The sequence below is a fragment of the Pantherophis guttatus genome, chromosome 2 (genome assembly GCF_059756535.1).
Source record: "Pantherophis guttatus breed Tessera chromosome 2, ASM5975653v1, whole genome shotgun sequence".
In the NCBI taxonomy this organism is placed as follows: Eukaryota; Metazoa; Chordata; class Lepidosauria; order Squamata; family Colubridae; genus Pantherophis; species Pantherophis guttatus.
The window spans coordinates 129594749-129614297 of record NC_142064.1 but is presented as its reverse complement, the minus strand read 5'-3'; the positions used below and the strand labels follow the sequence as shown (position 1 = coordinate 129614297).

Below are 19549 nucleotides of genomic sequence, written 5' to 3'. Positions count from 1 at the left end.
GCAACAATGTTTTCTTAAAAGCATCGCTGATGTTAGTGATGTTACCAGTTCTAGCCGACTATAAGCATAGACTAAACTTTTTTCCAATTATATAGTCTTTAAATGGCTTACCCCTACCACCACCCCCAAATCGTAAAGCTAAGGATCTTAATTCTCTGTTAAGAAAAACAAAATAAGATGAATCATATACACCATTCCTACATGAATAATATATGTGTACCAGGGGTGGGTTCTACTTACCTTTACTACCAGTTCGCAACGGGAGTGCGTGTGCGCTTCTGCGCATGCGCAGACGCTTCTGTGCATGCGCAGATCGTCCATGATGATGTCCGGGTGGGTTGGCAGAGCCTCCCACTGTTTTTACTACCGGTTCGCAAGAACCAGACCGAACCAGGAGTTACCCAGCACCAATGTGTACCACAGATTGTGATGGCAGACAGAGCACTTTTATATGACTAAAAGAGAATAGGTGATGGTTGAATTTTCTAGCATTGAAATGCATAGCAAAGGGCACCGTGAATATTTACCTACCTCCTAAAAGTCAATACAACACTCTCCAGCTTAGGGAAATGCACTCAAAAGGTTAGAGTCAAACTTTGTGTTGACCCATTGAAACAAACAGAATTTTAGTTCCATATGACCAACGTTTCCATTTATTTCAGTATCCAAAAATGGCTAATTTTAATTCCAACCTGTAATTAGTAACAGATACTGTACAAACCCCCCCTCCCCCAGAGCCTTATACAAAACAAAAGAATAATATATTCTTATCCACTACATCAGAAAAGGTTAAAAAGGAGTAGGACAATCTATCAACATCTCAGTTTCACAGTTATTAAATATTAATGGCCTGGTCCACCATCTCAATTTATCAGGATGAATTCAAAACTCACAGCTTTGGCAATGTATGGTCATGGGATGGGGGTGGGAGTTTTATCGGTTGCCTGCTCTAACCAGACTTCATGAAGAGATTCAGATGCTGGGCATCTCTGAGTCTCCATATCTCCATATGGGTCTTTTCAGCACATTACAGGAAGGACTGATCAATGCTTTAGTCATCTCTGCCTTCCAGAAGGAAGTTGGGTGAGAAGCAATAGTAGTTACATTTCCCAGAAGATTCTTTTTGGCTACATCCGTGTTTTGGATCTAGGTGGAAGTGTATGTACTTTCCATTCTTTTTGAACTTCTGAAAATATGTACTCATTTTTCACAACACAGATCAATTTATCAAAAATAGAACTCCGAATATTATAGGTCAATGATTGCCACTGGGGATGCTTGGAAGCATCAGACGTTTCCCAGTTAGAAAACTGAAAAGCACTTGGTTATTTTTGCCAATTGAGCCCAGTATCAGGGATGAGCAATACTCTCACAAGACCGGGCATCTGCTGGTCCTCCTGTCTCCAGAACTATCTGTTATTGGCATAGACAGACTCTCACAGTGTGAGATTAACTCTACTGCAGAAGCTTCACACAGACGGGGATTCATATAGAGAGTTAGGATAGAGTTAACCTTCAATAGCAGGAATGGAAGTACAGGCAATGAGGAGGCTGAAGACATAACTAACTGTGGAATTGGCTGCTGCCTGCCTGCTAGTCAGCTGTTGGGTAATCAGCGGTGATGTAGGAAACAAATTGTCAATTTCAAGTCAATTTTGATTCTTGACCAATGCCCCCTGCAGTCTTTTGGGCAGCATTTTCCAGAAGCGGCTTGCCAATTCCTTCTTCGCTTTGTCTCCATTATCTTCCTTTAAACAATCATCCTTGTCACTGCAGTACACCCTGGTTCATGAAGAAACCCGTCGGCGGAGTGTCTAATTATAGGCTGAATCCTTCAGTGGACTGAAACTGCTGATGTCACGTCCGTGTGACCTGGTAGACTTAATGCCCTATTTCTATCTTGTCTCTCAAGTGTCCAGACAGGATTCTTACTTGTCCCCAATAGCCAAACACTGGCTATTTATTGGATGAGACCTCTTTGCTCACGGTGCAGTCATGTTTGGAGAGGGAAGACATGAAACGATCCCACTTTCCAAGACGTTCCTTCCATGCGTCTTCACAACCTTCTTCCCTGTCACTCAAGGACAGGAAATTCCACCCCACTGCTTAAAAAGCATGTTTTTTTAAGGCCAAACCCTCAGCTTTTTAACCCAGCGAACATCACATCATGTACAGGGTGATGGCATTGATTGGTTTGCATCGGAAACAAGGGCAAAGAAGGAATGGATAAAAACAGCATCATGTTTGGCCAAATTCTGCCTTCTTCTCCTGCCCTTTCAGGAACAACAACAACAAGGCTTCTTTGATAACATCCTTCCTTTTGGCTAGTGGGCATATACAGAGATTTGGGGATGAGAAAATTACCTGAGCTTGGGGCATATTTATTTCTCTCCTTTCCAGGAAGAAGGCACTTACTTTAAAAACACACTAAAAACCATACAGGCCAGCAGGATTGAGGCACCGACAAGCCTCACCATCTGTAGCCTGGATGAGTTTGCTCTGAACTTGCACTCAATTCTTACAACTTGCCCTGCTTAGTGTCGTTGCTGCTCCTCTTAGGGTTTTCCCCCAAGGGTGGGTGGGGCTGAAGGTGAGTGGCATTCTCAGGCAAAGGTGGCTGGTAGCGGTAGCGGTAACCATAGGCACGCAGATGGTGGGTGAGGTATTCCAGGGTGTACATCCACTCTGAGTCCACATAGTGGAAAGAGACAGCCAGGTCAGAGCAGCACTGAGGTCCCTGAGGAAGGCAAAAAAATAAAATAAAAAATGGTGGTTAATTGCTGAGGCTAGAGTACAGACCTACCTGTGGTCCCTCTAAGCTGGGTGGAGGACTGTGTGAAGCTTCCAGTTGCCCTTTAAAAAAGGACCCAATACACCGGGGTTGTAGAAATCACTCTGTTATCCCAAATCTCTATTCCCTTGAATCTATGCCTTCTGCCACATAGCTCCCAGCGATCGGTAAGATCCCACAGAGTTGGTCTCCTCCGGGTCCCGTCAGCTAAACAATGTCGGCTGGTGGGCCCGCAGGGGAGGACCTTCTCTGTGGCTGCCCCAGCTCTCTGGAACCAGTTACCTCCTGAGGTCCGGACCATCCCCACCCTATTGACCTTCCGAAAAGCGGTGAAGATTTGACTTTTCCGGCAGGCCTGGGGCCGTTGATCTCGCTCTTGTGATCTGGCGAGATCCGGCCATGAATGGTGTAAATGAGTTTTTAATGTTTTTAATGTTTTTAATTTTTCAATGTCTTTTTATAATGATTTTTAAAATGTATTGTGAACCGCCCTGAGTCTTCGGAGAGGGGCGGCATATAAATTTAATTAATTAAATTAAATTAAATTAAATTAAATTAAATTAAATTAAATTAAATTAAATTAAATTAAATTAAATTAAATTAAATTAAATTAGATCACCTGTTCATATGAACACGGTTGCTTCTCAAATGATCAGGCATAAATGGAAAAAAAACCAACAAAATACGGCTCCTGTATCAATGGAACTGAGAAATTATGGGCCACTCCATTTCAGGACTACTTTAACATTCCTGCATGAATAATTTCAGCAATGTCCTACAAGTTTTTGAAAGTTCTCGGGAGAGGCAAGCTAAGGTCTGATGAGATTTCTGCAATCTGAAGTAGGATAGGGCCCTGCTGGGAGGCTTGGCAGGCTCTTGATTCTGCTTGTTAAAAAAAAAAAAAGTCACAAGAAACTATTCTGTTAAGAAGAATACAAATAAAGAGTGAGGAACCTATGACTTCACTAGTTATTAGCCTTCATGAAAAGCCTTGCTGGTTTGGGCCTACTGGCCCTTGAGATATTGAAGAACCACAGGTCCCTTATTCTGACATTACAAAAGCATTTTTTTTAAAAACTTTCCTTCATGCACACACACATACATGCATACATACAGTTGTTGGAAATGAATTCACCCAACAAGCATGGGTCGATGAAAAACAAAGAGACTTTATTAAAAGAAAATAATAAAAACAATTTTGCAAAATAGAGTGGTATCCCAGCAGATCTCAACAAGGAGTTTGAGCCAGGAAGCCACACCTAAAGTTTCAAAAGCATTACATTTTATCGTTCTCTATCCCAATGCCCCTCCATGCCCCTCCTACATCAGGTCCAGTGACCAATCATGGCTAATCCGAAGTGCCTTTTACCTCTTTCTCTAATTACATGTCCATCAACACCTCCCTATAACTACCCATAAAATATTTTGAAAGCATAGCTCTTCCTTATCTCTATTGCCTTGGCATTCAAGAGTGGGCCTCTTTCTAACGGGCCTCAAACAAAAGAAGATCTATTCTAACACAACTTCGTTACATATGCTTTCAGCATGTTCTCCAACTACTTTAAAACAGAATAATGTCTAACAAATTTAACAGAGTAGCAGAGATGGAAGGGAGCCTGCAGGTCATCCAGTCCAACCCCCTGCCTGAGCAAAATTGAATCTTCACTTACTGTATATGCATTTCTAACCTATATACCTACATACTATTTTATTTTTGAATTTTCTCATATCCACAGTCAAAAGTAATCTGCTTTGAACAGTTTCCTGAAAGAGCAATTACAGTTGGCTTCTTTCCATTTCAGCTCACAGCAAGCATTAGCTAATCTCCAATTAATCACTTAATCCTAGGGTCACTGAATCCAAATTCCCCTACTAAGATTAAACATATTTCTGGCATCTTTGCCCTCCAATTCCTCACTTCAGATTATTCTTTGGTCAGATAGGGGTTACCCATCTATGTTTCGCATTTGTCCACTTATACGAGTCCAATGGGACCCTTTTGCTCATCCAGTGTAACAAACACACCCCAGCCATCCCCATCCCACGGCTCAGGATGGCATCAAGCAACCCTCCTAAGTCTACCAGCTTCCAGAGGCAACATCATTGCCGAACCTCAGGCTTGAAAAATAGCAGTTGGGAATGAAGCAAATGCAAGAGAAAAAGAGCATTTACTCCTTCTCCTATCCCTTTGTGGGAGAAAAGGTTTGTAGTGTTAAGACTACCTGCTGAAAAATTCTTTTTCTAGGCAAGCCTCGCCTTCTCTTTCATCTGACCACCCTACACAAAGACAGAAACGTGTCCCATCCGCAACAGACCCACCAACAGCTGGAGAGGCATTTCGATCATTGCCAAGAAAACCTTATGACCATGCTGGAAGTATAGAAATGGTTGACTTAGAGGTAAGCAGTGAAGCTGCTGAAGAACCTGTGATCTTCAAATTGTGGCTGTATATTTAACCCCATTGGTCTCAGCAGCATAGTCTATAGTTAGAAAAATGGGGATTATAGAAGGTCCATGTCCATGGTTTCTAGTCTGTATTGTACAACTATGCTCAGCAATTTACAAGGGTTCTAGGGAAGGCAAAAGGGTCTAAAATAGTCATTCACATCCAAGAGATCCCAGATTCAACCTCAGGCACCTCTGAGAGGGTTTTATGACAACTTGCCACAGCTCACTCACCACAGTCAACTCGCCATGGACAACTCACCCACAGGACAATTCAACAATTCAATTTAATTATTTTAAATAAGGTAAAGGCAAAGGTTCCCCTCGCACATATGTGCTAATCGTTCCCGACTCTAGGCTCATCTCCGTTTCAAAGCCGAAGAGCCAGCACTGTCCAAAGAAGTCTCCATGGTCATGTGGCCGGCATGACTAAATGCCAAAGGCGCATGGAACGCTGTTACCTTCCCACCAAAGGTGGTCCCTATTTTTCTACTTGCATTTTTTATGTGCTTTCAAACTGCTAGGTTTAAATAGTTTAAAGATTTAAATCTAGTTTAAATAGGTTTTAAATAGTTAACAAAATATTTTAATTTTTATCATTCACATTTCATTTTGTCCCTCCTTGGGCATCCTTTCTTTAGTGATTCTATTCCACTATTTTCTTCAATATTAGTGTGACTCTTGTCCCGTGTGAATTATCCCACAGCAGGTTAGCCACAGTGAGTTGGCCATGGCAAGTTGTCCCATTCCGCCTCTGAGCAGCATTGAAGAAAGTTCTTGATAGAAAACCCTAAAAGAAACTGCTTCACCCTTGCAGGAGAAAGCTTAGTGTGTCACCTACCTCCACAATAGGATAATAGCAATAAGCCCAGTACCAGGAGCTTTTTGAGACTTTGCCCGTCAAGTGGCTCTCGGGCACGAAAGGATGGAAGGTCTCCCTCTTTCTTGTGTCCCGGGAGTCGCCAGCTTCCACGCCCATCTTCTCCATGCACTGACCCAGAGCCAGGTCCTCCACTGACGTGGTGTGGCTGCAGACTTTGGTGGCAAAGCCGGCAACGAAACGACGCAGGGCCTCCTTGCTCAGGACGTAGCCCGCGCCCCCACTCATATAGCCTTGCTTGGCAAAGGGCCGGAAGCGCTTCCCAAAATAGATGGGCCTGTCGGAGGAGTAGTTGGAGAGCAGCCATCGGAGGTTTTCGAGCACCACAAAAGTATCGTCGTCTGCTTTGAGGAACCAGTCGGCCTGCTCAAAGTGATGAGTGTGCACATATTGGAAAGCCTTGATGGTTTTCCAGTAGAGCTGGTCCCTGCCTTCCTTGGTACCCAGTCCTACAGTGGGAAAGTCTTTGTCTTCCATTGAACTCATGAAAACGACCACGTTGCAATGACGGGTCCAAGAGGCCTTGACGTGGCGGGTTTTCTGCTCCAAGTTTTGGGGCCCTGTCATCACCCAGCACAGAATCCGTACCTTGTCGTACAGTTCATCTGCCACACTGTTATACACACCTGAGGAAGAGGGAACCAAAGAGTTACCATTTTTTTCAATGATCGGTCATCTTAGGAACCTAAGGTGCAGATAGTCCTCGATTTACAACAGCTCATTTAGTGACCGTTCAAAGATACAACGGCAGTGGAAAAAGTGACTCATGACCGTTTTTTTCCCCACACTTGTTGCAGCATCCCCATGGTCACGTGATCAAAATTAAGATGCTTGACAGCTTGTTCATACTAGGGGTGAAATGCTCCCCGTTCGGACCAGATCACCTGATCCGGTAGTGATGGAGGCGGGTGGTTTGGAGAACTGGTAGCAAAAATCCCTGCCCAACCCCCATGCCCAGCTGAGCCTCACAATCATCAGAGGCTTTTTAAAAAAATTTAAAAAGCATTTTTTTTACAACCTCTTCAGCCGAAAAAATGCTTTTAAAAGTAAAAAAAAAAGCCTCTGATGATCGTGTGGCTCAGCTGGGATCGTCAAAGGCTTTTAAAAGCATTTTTTCTACAACCTCTTCAGAAGTTGTAGAAAAAATACTTTTAAAAGCCTCTGATGATCGTGTGGCTCAGCTGGGATCGTCAAAGGCTTTTAAAAGCATTTTTTCTACAACCTCTTCAGAAGTTGTAGAAAAAATACTTTTAAAAGCCTCTGATGATCCCAGCTGAGCCACACGATCATCAGAGGCTTTTAAAAGAAAAAAAGCCTCTGCGAATCAGGCAACTCAGCTGGGATCGTCAGAGCCTTTTGAAAGCATTTTGTTTACAACCTCTTTGCTGAAGAGGTTGTAGAAAAAATGGTTTTAAAAGTAAAAGTAAAAAAAAAATTGGCCATGCCCACCCAGTCACATTACCCACCACCACCAAGCCACACCCACAGAACCGGCAGTAACAAATTTTAGATTTCATCACTGGTTCATACTTATGATGGTTGCGTGTCTACCTTTTGTGACCTTCTGACAAGGAAAGACAATGGGGAAGCCAGATTTACTTAACAACCATGTCCCTAACTTAACAACTGCAGTGATTTACTTAACAGCTGTGGCAAGAAAGGTTGTAAAAACGGGGCAAAACTCCCTTAACAAATGTCTCCCTTAGCAACCAAAATTTTTGGCTCAATTGTGGTCGTAAGTCGAGGACTGCCTGTATTGATTACAAGTTTAACTTGCTCTTAGACCGCAGATGTTCAACGGTTACATCAGCAGATGTTCCTAAAGCCCGGGCCTCAAAATCCCACTTCAGAATTCTCAGATTCCGTGACCACAAATGTCGCAACGACAATACTGGACGCACAATTATATCGTTTACTGCAGATATCTCGTTCATGGGCTGCAAGGTGAAGCTGTTCCTTGCAGCCAAGACTAGCCAACCGAGAAACACACTGTACATCTCAGTAGCACTGCAGAATATAATTCATTGCATGATGTTCCCAGACAATGAATCATTAGCATGGTCCAGATCCTCAGCCAAGATAATCTGCTTGACTGTAAACCCTTTTGACTGGACCATATGGAGCATTTAAAGTCGGACAAAAGATTAAATTGGGGGCTCACACTCCCTATTTAGTTTGGCAAGTGTGATAGGACAAAAAAGTTTCCCCCAACTAACTAATCTGAAGAGAAACTTTACAGCAATCAACGCACAAGACATCACACTACAATACGTCAAGCCTACAAAAACACATTGGATGTTTTATAAGTATTTTCAACTGTTTGTGTTATGTCCGTGCAGGCGTGAGCAGAGACTTTTCTTCTGCCATGCAGGTGCGGGACATATTTTAATGTTATTGGTTAAAGGCTGATAGTTTTCCTTTAAAAGGGGCTATCAGCCGGAAATTGCATGTTGGTTTTACTGAATCATTACCTGCAATAAACAGATAATTGCTGTTGGAAGTTTGGCTTCTCGTCTGTGTTCCTACTCCCACACATTCCAGTTTGCTTAGGCAAAAGCTTAATATTGGTCTAAATGAAAAGGCAATTATCCAGAGGTGGGTTTCTCATAATTTTACCACCAGTGAAATTGCCACGCACTGAAAATGTGAGCACGTGTGCACACGCTCACTTCGCTCGTGCGTGCGCCTTCTGCACATGTGCTTTGCTCACGTGTATGGTTTGCACGCATGCAGTATCTTAGAAAACGTGGCTAAATAGGATGGCATAGTGCCGGGGAGGGGGGGCAGGGGCAGGCCCACCTGCAGGTCACCATTACCGGTTCGCTTGAACCAGCTAAATACCACCACTGGACATATCCATACTTATTCCTTTCTAATGCACTTTCCCAATTTGAAATACAACAGGGGTGAAATCCAAAATTTTTCCCTACCGGTTCTCTGGACGTGGCTTGGTGGGTGTGGCAGGGGAAGGATACTGCAAAATCCCCATTCCCACCTCACTCCAGGGGAAGGATACTGCAAAATCCCCATTCCCTCCGCACTCCAGGGGAAGGATACTGCAAAATCTCCATTCCCACCCCACTCCAGGGGAAGGATATTGCAAAATCCCCATTCCCTCCCCACTCCTGGGGGAAGGATACTGCAAAATCTCCATTCCCACCCCACTCCAGAGGAAGGATACTGCAAAATCTCCATTCCCACCCCACTCCAGGGGAAGGATACTGCAAAATCCCCATTCCCTCCCCACTCCTGGGGGAAGGATACTTCGAAATCCCCATTCCCTCCCCACTCCTGGGGGAAGGATACTGCAAAATCTCCATTCCCACCCCACTCCAGGGGAAGGATATTGCAAAATCCCCATTCCCTCCCCACTCCTGGGGGAAGGATACTGCAAAATCTCCATTCCCACCCCACTCCAGGGGAAGAATATTGCAAAATCCCCATTCCCTCCCCACTCCTGGGGGAAGGATACTGCAAAATCTCCATTCCCACCACACTCCAGGGGAAGGATACTGCAAAATCCCCATTCCCTCCCCACTCCTGGGAGAAGGATACTGCAAAATCTCCATTCCCACCCCACTCCAGGGGAAGGATACTGCAAAATCCCCATTCCCTCCCCACTCCTGGGGGAAGGATACTGCAAAATCTCCATTCCCACCCCACTCCAGGGGAAGGATACTGCAAAATCTCCATTCCCACCCCACTCCAGGGGAAGGATACTTCGAAATCCCCATTCCCTCCCCACTCCTGGGGGAAGGATATTGCGAAATCTCCATTCCCACCCCACTCCAGGGGAAGGATACTGCAAAATCCCCATTCCCTCCCCACTCCTGGGGGAAGGATACTGCAAAATCCCCATTCCCTCCCCACTCCTGGGGGAAGGATACTTCGAAATCCCCATTCCCTCCCCACTCCTGGGGGAAGGATACTGCAAAATCTCCATTCCCACCCCACTCCAGGGGAAGGATATTGCAAAATCCCCATTCCCTCCCCACTCCTGGGGGAAGGATACTGCAAAATCTCCATTCCCACCCCACTCCAGGGGAAGAATATTGCAAAATCCCCATTCCCTCCCCACTCCTGGGGGAAGGATACTGCAAAATCTCCATTCCCACCACACTCCAGGGGAAGGATACTGCAAAATCCCCATTCCCTCCCCACTCCTGGGAGAAGGATACTGCAAAATCTCCATTCCCACCCCACTCCAGGGGAAGGATACTGCAAAATCCCCATTCCCTCCCCACTCCTGGGGGAAGGATACTGCAAAATCTCCATTCCCACCCCACTCCAGGGGAAGGATACTGCAAAATCTCCATTCCCACCCCACTCCAGGGGAAGGATACTGCAAAATCCCCATTCCCTCCCCACTCCTGGGGGAAGGATACTGCAAAATCTCCATTCCCACCCCACTCCAGGGGAAGGATACTGCAAAATCTCCATTCCCACCCCACTCCAGGGGAAGGATACTTCGAAATCCCCATTCCCTCCCCACTCCTGGGGGAAGGATATTGCGAAATCTCCATTCCCACCCCACTCCAGGGGAAGGATACTGCAAAATCCCCATTCCCTCCCCACTCCTGGGGGAAGGATACTTCAAAATCCCCATTCCCTCCCCACTCCTGGGGGAAGGATATTGCGAAATCTCCATTCCCACCCCACTCCAGGGGAAGGATACTGCAAAATCTCCATTCCCATCCCACTCTGGGGCCAGCCAAAGGTGGTATTTGCCGGTTCTCCAAACTACTCAAAATTTCCGCCACCGGTTCTTCAGAACCTGTTAGAACCTGCTGGATTTCACCCCTAAAATACAACCTCTATTCCTTATGACTGCTATGGCAAACTTGAGGACACCAGGATGGGGGAAAGGATTCTGCTTGACCTGTTTTCTTCTGTTCTTACCTGCTTTGGGTAAGTGTACAGAACTGACAAGATCTGATTTAGCCAACAAGCTTTCTAGATCCTTGGAGCCATGTGGCATCTGGAGGCCAAGATGCATGGATCTTTCCCATGTCAGGTTTTGCACAAGGTAGAAGATGCTTAAAAAGCCAGAAATGAGGCCTAGGAGGAAAGCCGAAAACGAAGTCTTGGAGCTTAATACACCCATGCCAGGGATGAAAACCTCAAGTGAGGATGCTTCACATAGCCTGTAATGGGGAAAAAGCAGAATTAAGTGGAAGAAGCTTCTGCTGATCGCCAACATTATTGTTACATCCCAAGGTCAGCTGTGGATTCCTATCTTCATTTTATTCCAATCACCACCAGCATCAAGCAAATTGGGTGGGAAGTGCACACACATCTAATGTGGAGATGTATGGACTGTTACATGGTGTTCCAAAATCTATAACCTAAAGTTAACAGAATAACAGATTTGGAAGGGACCTTGTAGGTCATCTAGTACAACCCCCCACCCAAGCAGGAGAACCTACACCATTTCTGACAGATGGCAGTCCAGTCTCTTCTTGAAAGCTTCCAGAAAGCTTCAAGTTATGATTAGATCACCACATTTGCTCAGTTTTAACACCTCTACAGGCTATGGATATATCCCAGGCTCTTCCTGGACCCTAGTAGCAAACTCTTAGAAAGAAACAATTGCCAACAAAAAATATCTAACTTGGACCAGAGACTATAGTTCTACAGACTGTGAAGACTACAGTCCTAATTCCCCAACTTTCCTCAACCTGGTGCGCTTCGGATGTGTTGAGATTGCAACTTCAGCTAGCTAACCATAAATAATACGTCTGAGGATGCAATTTCCTCATCTAAGACACATTGATCTGTGTCTTCTCCTTCAAAGAAGAGGTATCTTACCTGGTTTGGTCTGCTAGATAAAAAGTCGACAGCAATCACTACCACACCACTGCCTGCAACCTTTTTGTTTCCAAAAGCTTTCATTTCCTTTAAATCGCCTTTAGCATAAGTGATTTTTTTTAAAAAAAAAAATCTATATAGAAATATCTCACAGTGAAGGGACTGCGACTGCTATTTCTATCTCTGTTTCTATCTCTCATATCTATATCGTCTATTTCTGCATCAATATCGATCACCAAATATACTATACACACCTGTGTTGCTCTACCAGCCAAGCCTGCAATCGGGAGAATAGGTTGGGTGAGAGATCTCATGGCATCAAACTATTTTGTAGGTAGCAAGGCGGAAGGCAGATATAGTAATTAAAATCCAATTCCATTTCTTCCTAATCGGATTAAAATATTTGCTCTTTAATCCCTCTGGTGCTGAAGATTTACAGAGTTAACTGCCTAATTCTTAATGCGTCGACCCAAGTAGGACTGTGGGGGCAAATTAAAGGGAAGTTAATACTAGCTAGTGCTATCCATCATACTAGAAACTGGCTGGAAACTGGGAAATCATGAGTTTAGTCTCACCTTGGATGCTAAACCAGGTGGTAACCTTGAACCAGTCACTCTCAGTCCTAGGAAACGACAAGGGCAAACACCAGAGGAGATGAGGGCTTCGCTTCCTTTTGGCTCAGCACCCTTCCTGCTTTTACAAGAAAGGAACTGCTGGGACTTCCCCTGCTTTGGAAAGTGACAGCCTTGGATTGATCTCTGTTCGAAGACAGTCAGAAATGCCCAGCCCACTGTTTGCTCAGACAAGCTAGATGTGATATTTGGGCTACTCTGGAGCGCCCATGAACTGCATCTGAAATATCAAAGGAAGGCACTTATGTGGGCTGGAAGTGGGATCAAAGGCTGATTCCCAAAATATTATCCAGGGGATGGGCAAATAGTTGGCCCTAACATTTCCTCCTGGGCCCCAAAAACCTCACCTGCTCATTCCCATGATTGAGGTCTCTCTCAACCAGTGGTGGGATTCAAAAAGTTTTACTATGGGTTCTGTGGGCGTGGCTTGGTGGGCGTGGCAGGGGAAGGATACTGTAAAATCCCCATTTCCTCCCAATCAGCTGGGACTCGAGAGGAAAAGAATAGATGGGGCGGGGCCAGCCAGAGGTGGTATTTACCGGTTCTCCGAACTACTCAAAATTTCCGCTACCAGTTCTCCAGAATTGGTCAGAACCTGCTGAATACCACCTCTGCTCTCAACCCCGTTGATGCCCTTTCTTAGCCTAGAGAATAAGCTGGTTTTCATTGCCAGAAAGCTGATGGCCCTGGAGACAGAGAGCTATACCCTCATCAGTTGGGTCTGTTTTACCAAAACAACCCTCTTTAAAGGGAGGTGCTAACCCTTCTACTTATTCTGGTGCTAGGGAATCATTCTCAAAGTCCTTACGCCATTGGACCCCTTATTTGCAGGGGGATGGAGGGAGAGTCTCCAAGACAATAGTCCTTTGTGTTAGTTAGAACAAGGGACCAGTCTTCAGCGAGTCCTATGAAGAAAACCCACCCCGGCTAAACTCTGGCCTTTCAAAAGATTCTGAAAACATGTTTTTGGCCAATAGGCAAGGAGACCAGGAAATAGGGCAGAGTCAGCACAGAGGTAGAATGTTACTGTTAAATACGATTATGTCAACTATGAATCTTATTAAACTTTATGTTGGTTTTAATATATTTATATGTTGTTGTATCTTATGATTCTTGACAAATATATTTTATTTTTTCTTTATGTACACTGAGAGCGTATGCACCAAAGACAAATTCCTTGTGTGTCCAATCACACTTGGCCAATAAAGAATTCTATTCTATTCTATTCTATTCTATTCTATTCTATTCTATTTCCACATTGTTTCCTTCCTTTTGTTTTTCTTGTTCTTTAAATTGTTCCTTTGGTATTGTTTGTCATTGTTGTTTTTATGTTGGCTTTAATTATTTGTAAACTCTGCCCCCCCAGTCATACATATGACTTCGGCAACTATATGCCTGCGAATAATAAAGAAAGAAAGAACAAAGTATACATAAATGGATGGAGGCAAGTCTTGAGAATATTATCTGGGAAGAGTTTGATTCTGTGACTCCGGAAAACGTGGACAAGATACTGGGCAAACTGAGCGCGGCCACATGTTTATTGGACCCGTGTCCCTCCTGGCTGGTGCTGGCCTCTCGGGAGGTTACACGAGGCTGGCTCCAGGGGATTATAAATGCTTCCTTGAGAGAGGGTGCCTTCCCCGCCGCCTTGAAAGAGGCGGTGGTGAAGCCTATCCTCAAGAAGCCTTCCCTGGACCCAGCAGTGTTGGCTAATTACCGTCCAGTCTCCAACCTTCGCTTCATTGCGAAGGTTGTTGAGAGTGTGGTAGCGCGACAGCTTCCTCAGTACTTGGATGAATCGTCTTATCTAGATCCTTTCCAGTCGGGCTTCAGGCCTGGATACAGCACAGAAACAGCATTGGTCGCATTGGTAGATGATCTCTGGAGGGCCCGGGACAGGGGTTGCTCCTCTGTCTTGGTCCTATTAGACCTCTCAGCAGCTTTTGATACCATCGACCATGGTATCATGCTGCACCGGTTGGAAGGGTTAGGGGGTGGGGGGCACCATGTTGCGGTGGTTCTCCTCCTTTCTCTCTGATTGGTTGCAGTCTGTGTTGACAGGGGGGCAGAGGTCGACCCCAAGGCCCCTTGTATGTGGGGTGCCACAGGGGTCGGTTCTCTCACCCCTTCTGTTCAACATTTATGTGAAGCCGCTGGGTGAGATCATCCGTGGTTTTGGGGTGAAGTATCATCAGTATGCTGATGATACTCAGCTATACATCTCCACCCCGGACCACCCCAATGATGCCCTTAAAGTGATGTCCCAGTGCCTGGAGGCTGTACGGATCTGGATGGGGAGGAACAGACTCAGGCTCAACCCATCCAAGACCGAGTGGCTGTGGTTTCCGACGTCCCGATATAGTCAGTTGGTGCCATCACTGACTATTGGGGATGAGTCATTGCCCCCCACGGAGAGGGTTCGCAACTTAGGCGTCCTCTTGGACTCATGGCTGTCTTTAAAAGAACACTTGACGGCTGTGGCCGGGAGGTCTTTTTATCAGGTTCGCCTGATTCGCCGGTTGCGTCCCTTTCTGGATCGGGACTCGTTAAATATGGTCACTCATGCCCTCGTCACTTCACGCCTGGACTACTGTAATGCTCTCTACATGGGGCTCCCCTTGAGGAGCACCCGGAGGCTCCAGCTGGTCCAGAATGCGGCCGCGCGGGTAGTTATGGGAGCAGCATGGCGCTCCCATGTGGCTCCCCTCCTGCGCGAGCTGCACTGGCTCCCTGTGGTCTTCCGGGTGCGCTTCAAGGTCTTAGTAACCACCTTTAGAGCACTCCATGGCTTAGGACCGGGGTACTTATGAGACCGCCTTCTGCCACCAGTAGCCTCTCAGCGACCAGTATGCTCCCATAGAGAGGGGCTTCTCAGGGTGCCGTCAGCCAAACAGTGTCGACTGGCGGCCCCCAGGGGGAGAGCCTTTTCTGTGGGGGCACCCACCATCTGGAACGAGCTCCCCCCAGAGATACAGAAGATTCCGGATCTGCGCACTTTCCGCCGTGCCCTCAAAACATTCCTGTTTCAGCAGGCCGGCCTGGCCTAACTTTCCCTTTATATTGCTTTCGATTTTATTTTAAACTGGGATGTCTTGAATTATCTAGGACCAGAGTGTTTAGTATATTTTAATTGGTTTTTGTTTAATTAACATTTGTATTACATGTATTTTTTATCGTTCGCTGTTCACTGCCCTGAGTCCCTCAGGAATAGGGCGGTATATAAATTTAATAAATAAATAAATAAATAAATAAATAAATAAAGAAAGAAAGAAAGAAAGAAAGAAAGAAAGAAAGAAAGAAAGAACAAAGGGCATCATCTGAAGCTAGGCTGGAAGATCAGGATAAAATCATAATTGGGAACAGGCAGCGGATTAACTGTATGATCTAATGGTTGAGAAGTTGGCTAGGAAATCCCAGTGCAAACTTTGGACCAGCTGTGTTCTCTCTCTGCCAAGTGACTTCACAAGGTTGTTATAGTGGGGGAAAATAGGAAGAGAGAGCAGTATATACACTGTTTTCAATTCTCCATGATAGGCAAGGTATTCAATAAATAAATATCACACAGCCTCCTCAAGAAAGAGAAGACGACGAATAACTGACTAGGTAACTGGAAAAAGCAGAGCAGAGAGAGTAGTAAAGCAAGCCCCAATGAAATCCACTCCAGTCATGGAGGTCTTGGCTCAAGATTAGGATATCGAAGCCATGGGATGTGACTGTCCCGAGTAGAAGACACTGGGAAATAGATATGGTAGCCACCGCCACCACTGCTCTGCTTTTCCTCAGAATCACTCCTCCAGCAATATCCCTTATATGTGCTTATACTAACTGTTTTGGGCCCCCTAAACTACTTTGGCACAGTGGTTCAAGGCACTAGGCTTTAACCAAAGGTAGGTTAAATAGTGACACATATGTTTACTTTGCAAAGATTGCACAATTGTATTTTACTTGGCAAAATTTGAACTTATTTGTGCACGTTTTCTCCTCCCTTTTTAAAGGCCATATAAACTAAGCTGCATGTACAATCTGTTCAGGAACTTGTTCTAAGTATTTTTCTATCTGTATTATCACGATTTCCCCTATGCAGGATAAGCAAATTAGCACCATTTTGGAATGTACACAAGTCCATTTGTACCTCCGTAAACTGATAGCCAATATTAAATTCTTAATATTAAGAATTAAAATTGATTAATTGATTAATATTAAGAATTTAATATTCTTAATATTAAGTTCTTATTAAAATTATTTAAAATTTTAAAATTAAATATTCTAATCAATATTCTTAATATTGATTAATATTAAGATATTGAAGACTACTCAGCCATCTTAGGCCCGGTACTCTTCAATATCTTCATAAATAACTTAGATCAGGGAATAGAAGGTAAACTTATCAAGTTTGCAGATGACATTAAACTGGAAAGAATAGCCAACACTCCAGATGACAGGCTCAGGATCCAAATGGATCTTGACAGACTTGAACACTGGCCCTATCTAACAAAATGAAATTTATTGTAGAGAAAAGTAAGGTTTTACATCTAGGCAGGAAAAACCAAATGTACAAGTACTGATTGAAAGTAGTAACTGTGAGAAGGATCTTGAAGTCCTAATGGACAATCATTTAAATATGAGCAAGCAGTGTGCAGCCATTGCAAAAAAAAAAAAACAAAACCTAATACAATCCTTGGTTACATAAACAGAGGGATAGAGTCAAGATATGTGAAGTATTAGTACCTCTTTATAAAACCTTAGTATTACCCCATCTGGAATCCTGCATCCAGTTATGGTCATCACATTATGAAAAACACGTCGAGACTTTGGAAAAAGTGCAGAGAAGAGCAACGAAGATGATTAAGGGCCTGGAGACTAAAACATATGAAGAATGGTTGCAGGAACTGAGTATGGCTACTCTAGAGACAAGAAGGACTAGGGGTGACATGATAGCAATGTTGCAATATTTGAGGGACTGCCACAAAGAAGAGAGGGTCAACCTATTTTTCAGAGCACCAGAAGGCAAGACAAGAAGCAATGGATGGAAATTAATCAAGGAGAGAAGCAACCTAAAACTAAAGAGAAACTTCCTAACAGTGAGGACAATTAACTAGTGGAACAGCTTCTCTTCAGAAGTTGTGGGTGTTTCATCACTGTTTAAGAAGAGATTGGACAGCCACTTGTCTGAACTGATATCGGGTTTCCTGCTTGAGCAGGGGATTGTACCAGAAGACTTCCAAGATCCCTTCCAATTCCATTATTTCTGTCTTCTGTGTTCTGTAAATCCACCCAGATGGATCTTCAGGTCACAAGAGACATTTCCTACAAGATCACCGAGAATAGTGAAAAGTCTCCTGAGTTCCCCATGGGAAAATTGTGATGTAAACATGCACAGCTGGGCACTGGCCCCTGTCCACAACAGTGGCTTAGCTGAACACAGTCCAGGATCCAAAACACTAAGAGAACCCAATTAGAAACCTTTCGGAGATGCTACAAGATGAAAAGTGACGGTGGAAGAAGAGAAAGAACAGCAGCACAGCCTGAAGAGGATGATGGATTCTCCTTCCTTGGAAGATTGAATAGAGAAATGTTTGTCTAGAACACGGGTGTCAAACTTGATTGTGTCACATGAACGTATTGTGACGTATCGCACCATTTTTTGCCTTTGCGGAGCTGGGATGGGTGTGGCCTATACGTGATGCATCCAGTCCGTGGGCTGCCGATTTGACACCCCTGGTTTAGAAGAATGAAGTTCAATTCCCAGAATTCCCAGAAGTCTGGAAGTTGAAATCCACCCAGCCGCCAAGGTAAAGAAACAGTGCTATAGGGCAAATAATCCAGATCCAAACAGAAAAGCTTATTTCTAGAATGTAAAGATTGAGCCCCAAACTTCTACATTAACCCGCAACATCTGATTATGGAAGTTATATTCCGTCGGGCCCATATAGAGGGCCCCAGGTTGGGTAAGTCAATTCTTAAATACTCTCCATCTTTTGCACTATCTCTCTCTCTTTTACGACTAGAATTAAAAAATAAAAAATTTGGAAGGGAAAGAGGGAGAAAACAGAGGAGGAAAATGCAGGGGTGGGGGGGAGAAACAGAGCTGGAGCCAAAAGACAGAAACAGATACCACAGAGAGGGGGCAGGGGGGGGGGGTCAAGCTATTTTCCAAAGCACCTGAAGGCCAGACAAGGAATAATGGATGGAAACTGAACAAGGAGAGCTATTCAACCTGGAAATAAGGAGGAATTTTCTGACAGTGAGAGCAACCAACCAATGGAACAGAAGTTGCCTTCGGAAGTTGTGGGAGCTTCATCACTGGAAGCTTTCAAGAAGAGACTGGACTGCCGTCTGTCAGAAATGGTGGAGGGTCTCCTGCTTGGCCGGGGGGTTGGACTAGATGACCCTACAAGGTCCCTTCCAACGCTTTTAAATCTGTTGTCTCCGCTGCTTCGGGACGTCGCCGCCCTACGCAAGACCCGCAAGAAGGCAAAAGACAAGAGGCGACCACGACTCCAGGGTCCTATCATATGAAGGGTTGACAGACAATCCCCTCCCCCCCTCCCGCCCCGCTCCGCCCGGACCCGCCGGACTCACCTGCGAAGCCGACCGCCGCTTAGGCGGCCGCCAAGCCTGGATGCCAAATTCAAGCGGCTCCAAGGCACACAGCCTGCCCCCCCCACCGGGTGCGCCCATTGGCTGGAATCCCGCAAGACCTGTCACGATTGGCTCCCTGACCAGTAAGGCTAAAGGCGAGGGCGGGGCTTTAGGGCGGAGGAGGCACGTGGAGGAAGAGGATGCTGAAGCCGGAGACGGGATGTTTGTTTTCTGCCCGCTTTCTGTACTGGACGGTGGGAGGCGGTGGAAGGGCCGAGGGAGCGATAGGGATCCCTGATCCACGTTTTCGGCTTCCCCAAAGCAGATCCTACTGCAGGTTAAGGCTGTTTACAGCTTTGGGGGATAGTCCCTGAAACGTGAAGAGCTGCCAAGGTCTTTAGGGGTATTAGG

General features: G+C 45.1%; 1 protein-coding gene across 1 annotated transcript; it reads right to left on the bottom strand.

Annotated features, from left to right (window-relative positions):
* Positions 1-624: 624 nt before the first annotated feature.
* LOC117666500 (glycoprotein-N-acetylgalactosamine 3-beta-galactosyltransferase 1-A-like) lies at positions 625-19252 on the bottom strand. The gene is made up of 4 exons (XM_034419186.3): positions 19139-19252; positions 11016-11260; positions 6078-6742; positions 625-2737 (listed from the first exon to the last, which is right to left on the bottom strand). Exons 2-4 carry the CDS (start codon positions 11218-11220, stop codon positions 2519-2521), a joined length of 1089 nt encoding a protein of 362 aa, XP_034275077.2. The 5' UTR covers positions 11221-11260; positions 19139-19252; the 3' UTR covers positions 625-2518.
* Positions 19253-19549: the final 297 nt, after the last annotated feature.

Bases quoted from the DNA above. Each gene is read 5' to 3' on its own strand.
- LOC117666500 (XM_034419186.3), bottom strand. From the start codon at position 11,220: ATGGGTGTATTAAGCTCCAAGACTTCGTTTTCGGCTTTCCTCCTAGGC. The intron at 6,743-11,015 runs GTAAGAACAGAA...CCTCTTCCTCAG, and splicing joins TGTACACTTACCCAAAGCAG to GTGTGTATAACAGTGTGGCA. The intron at 2,738-6,077 runs GTAGGTGACACA...TGCCTTCCTCAG, and splicing joins GCTATTATCCTATTGTGGAG to GGACCTCAGTGCTGCTCTGA.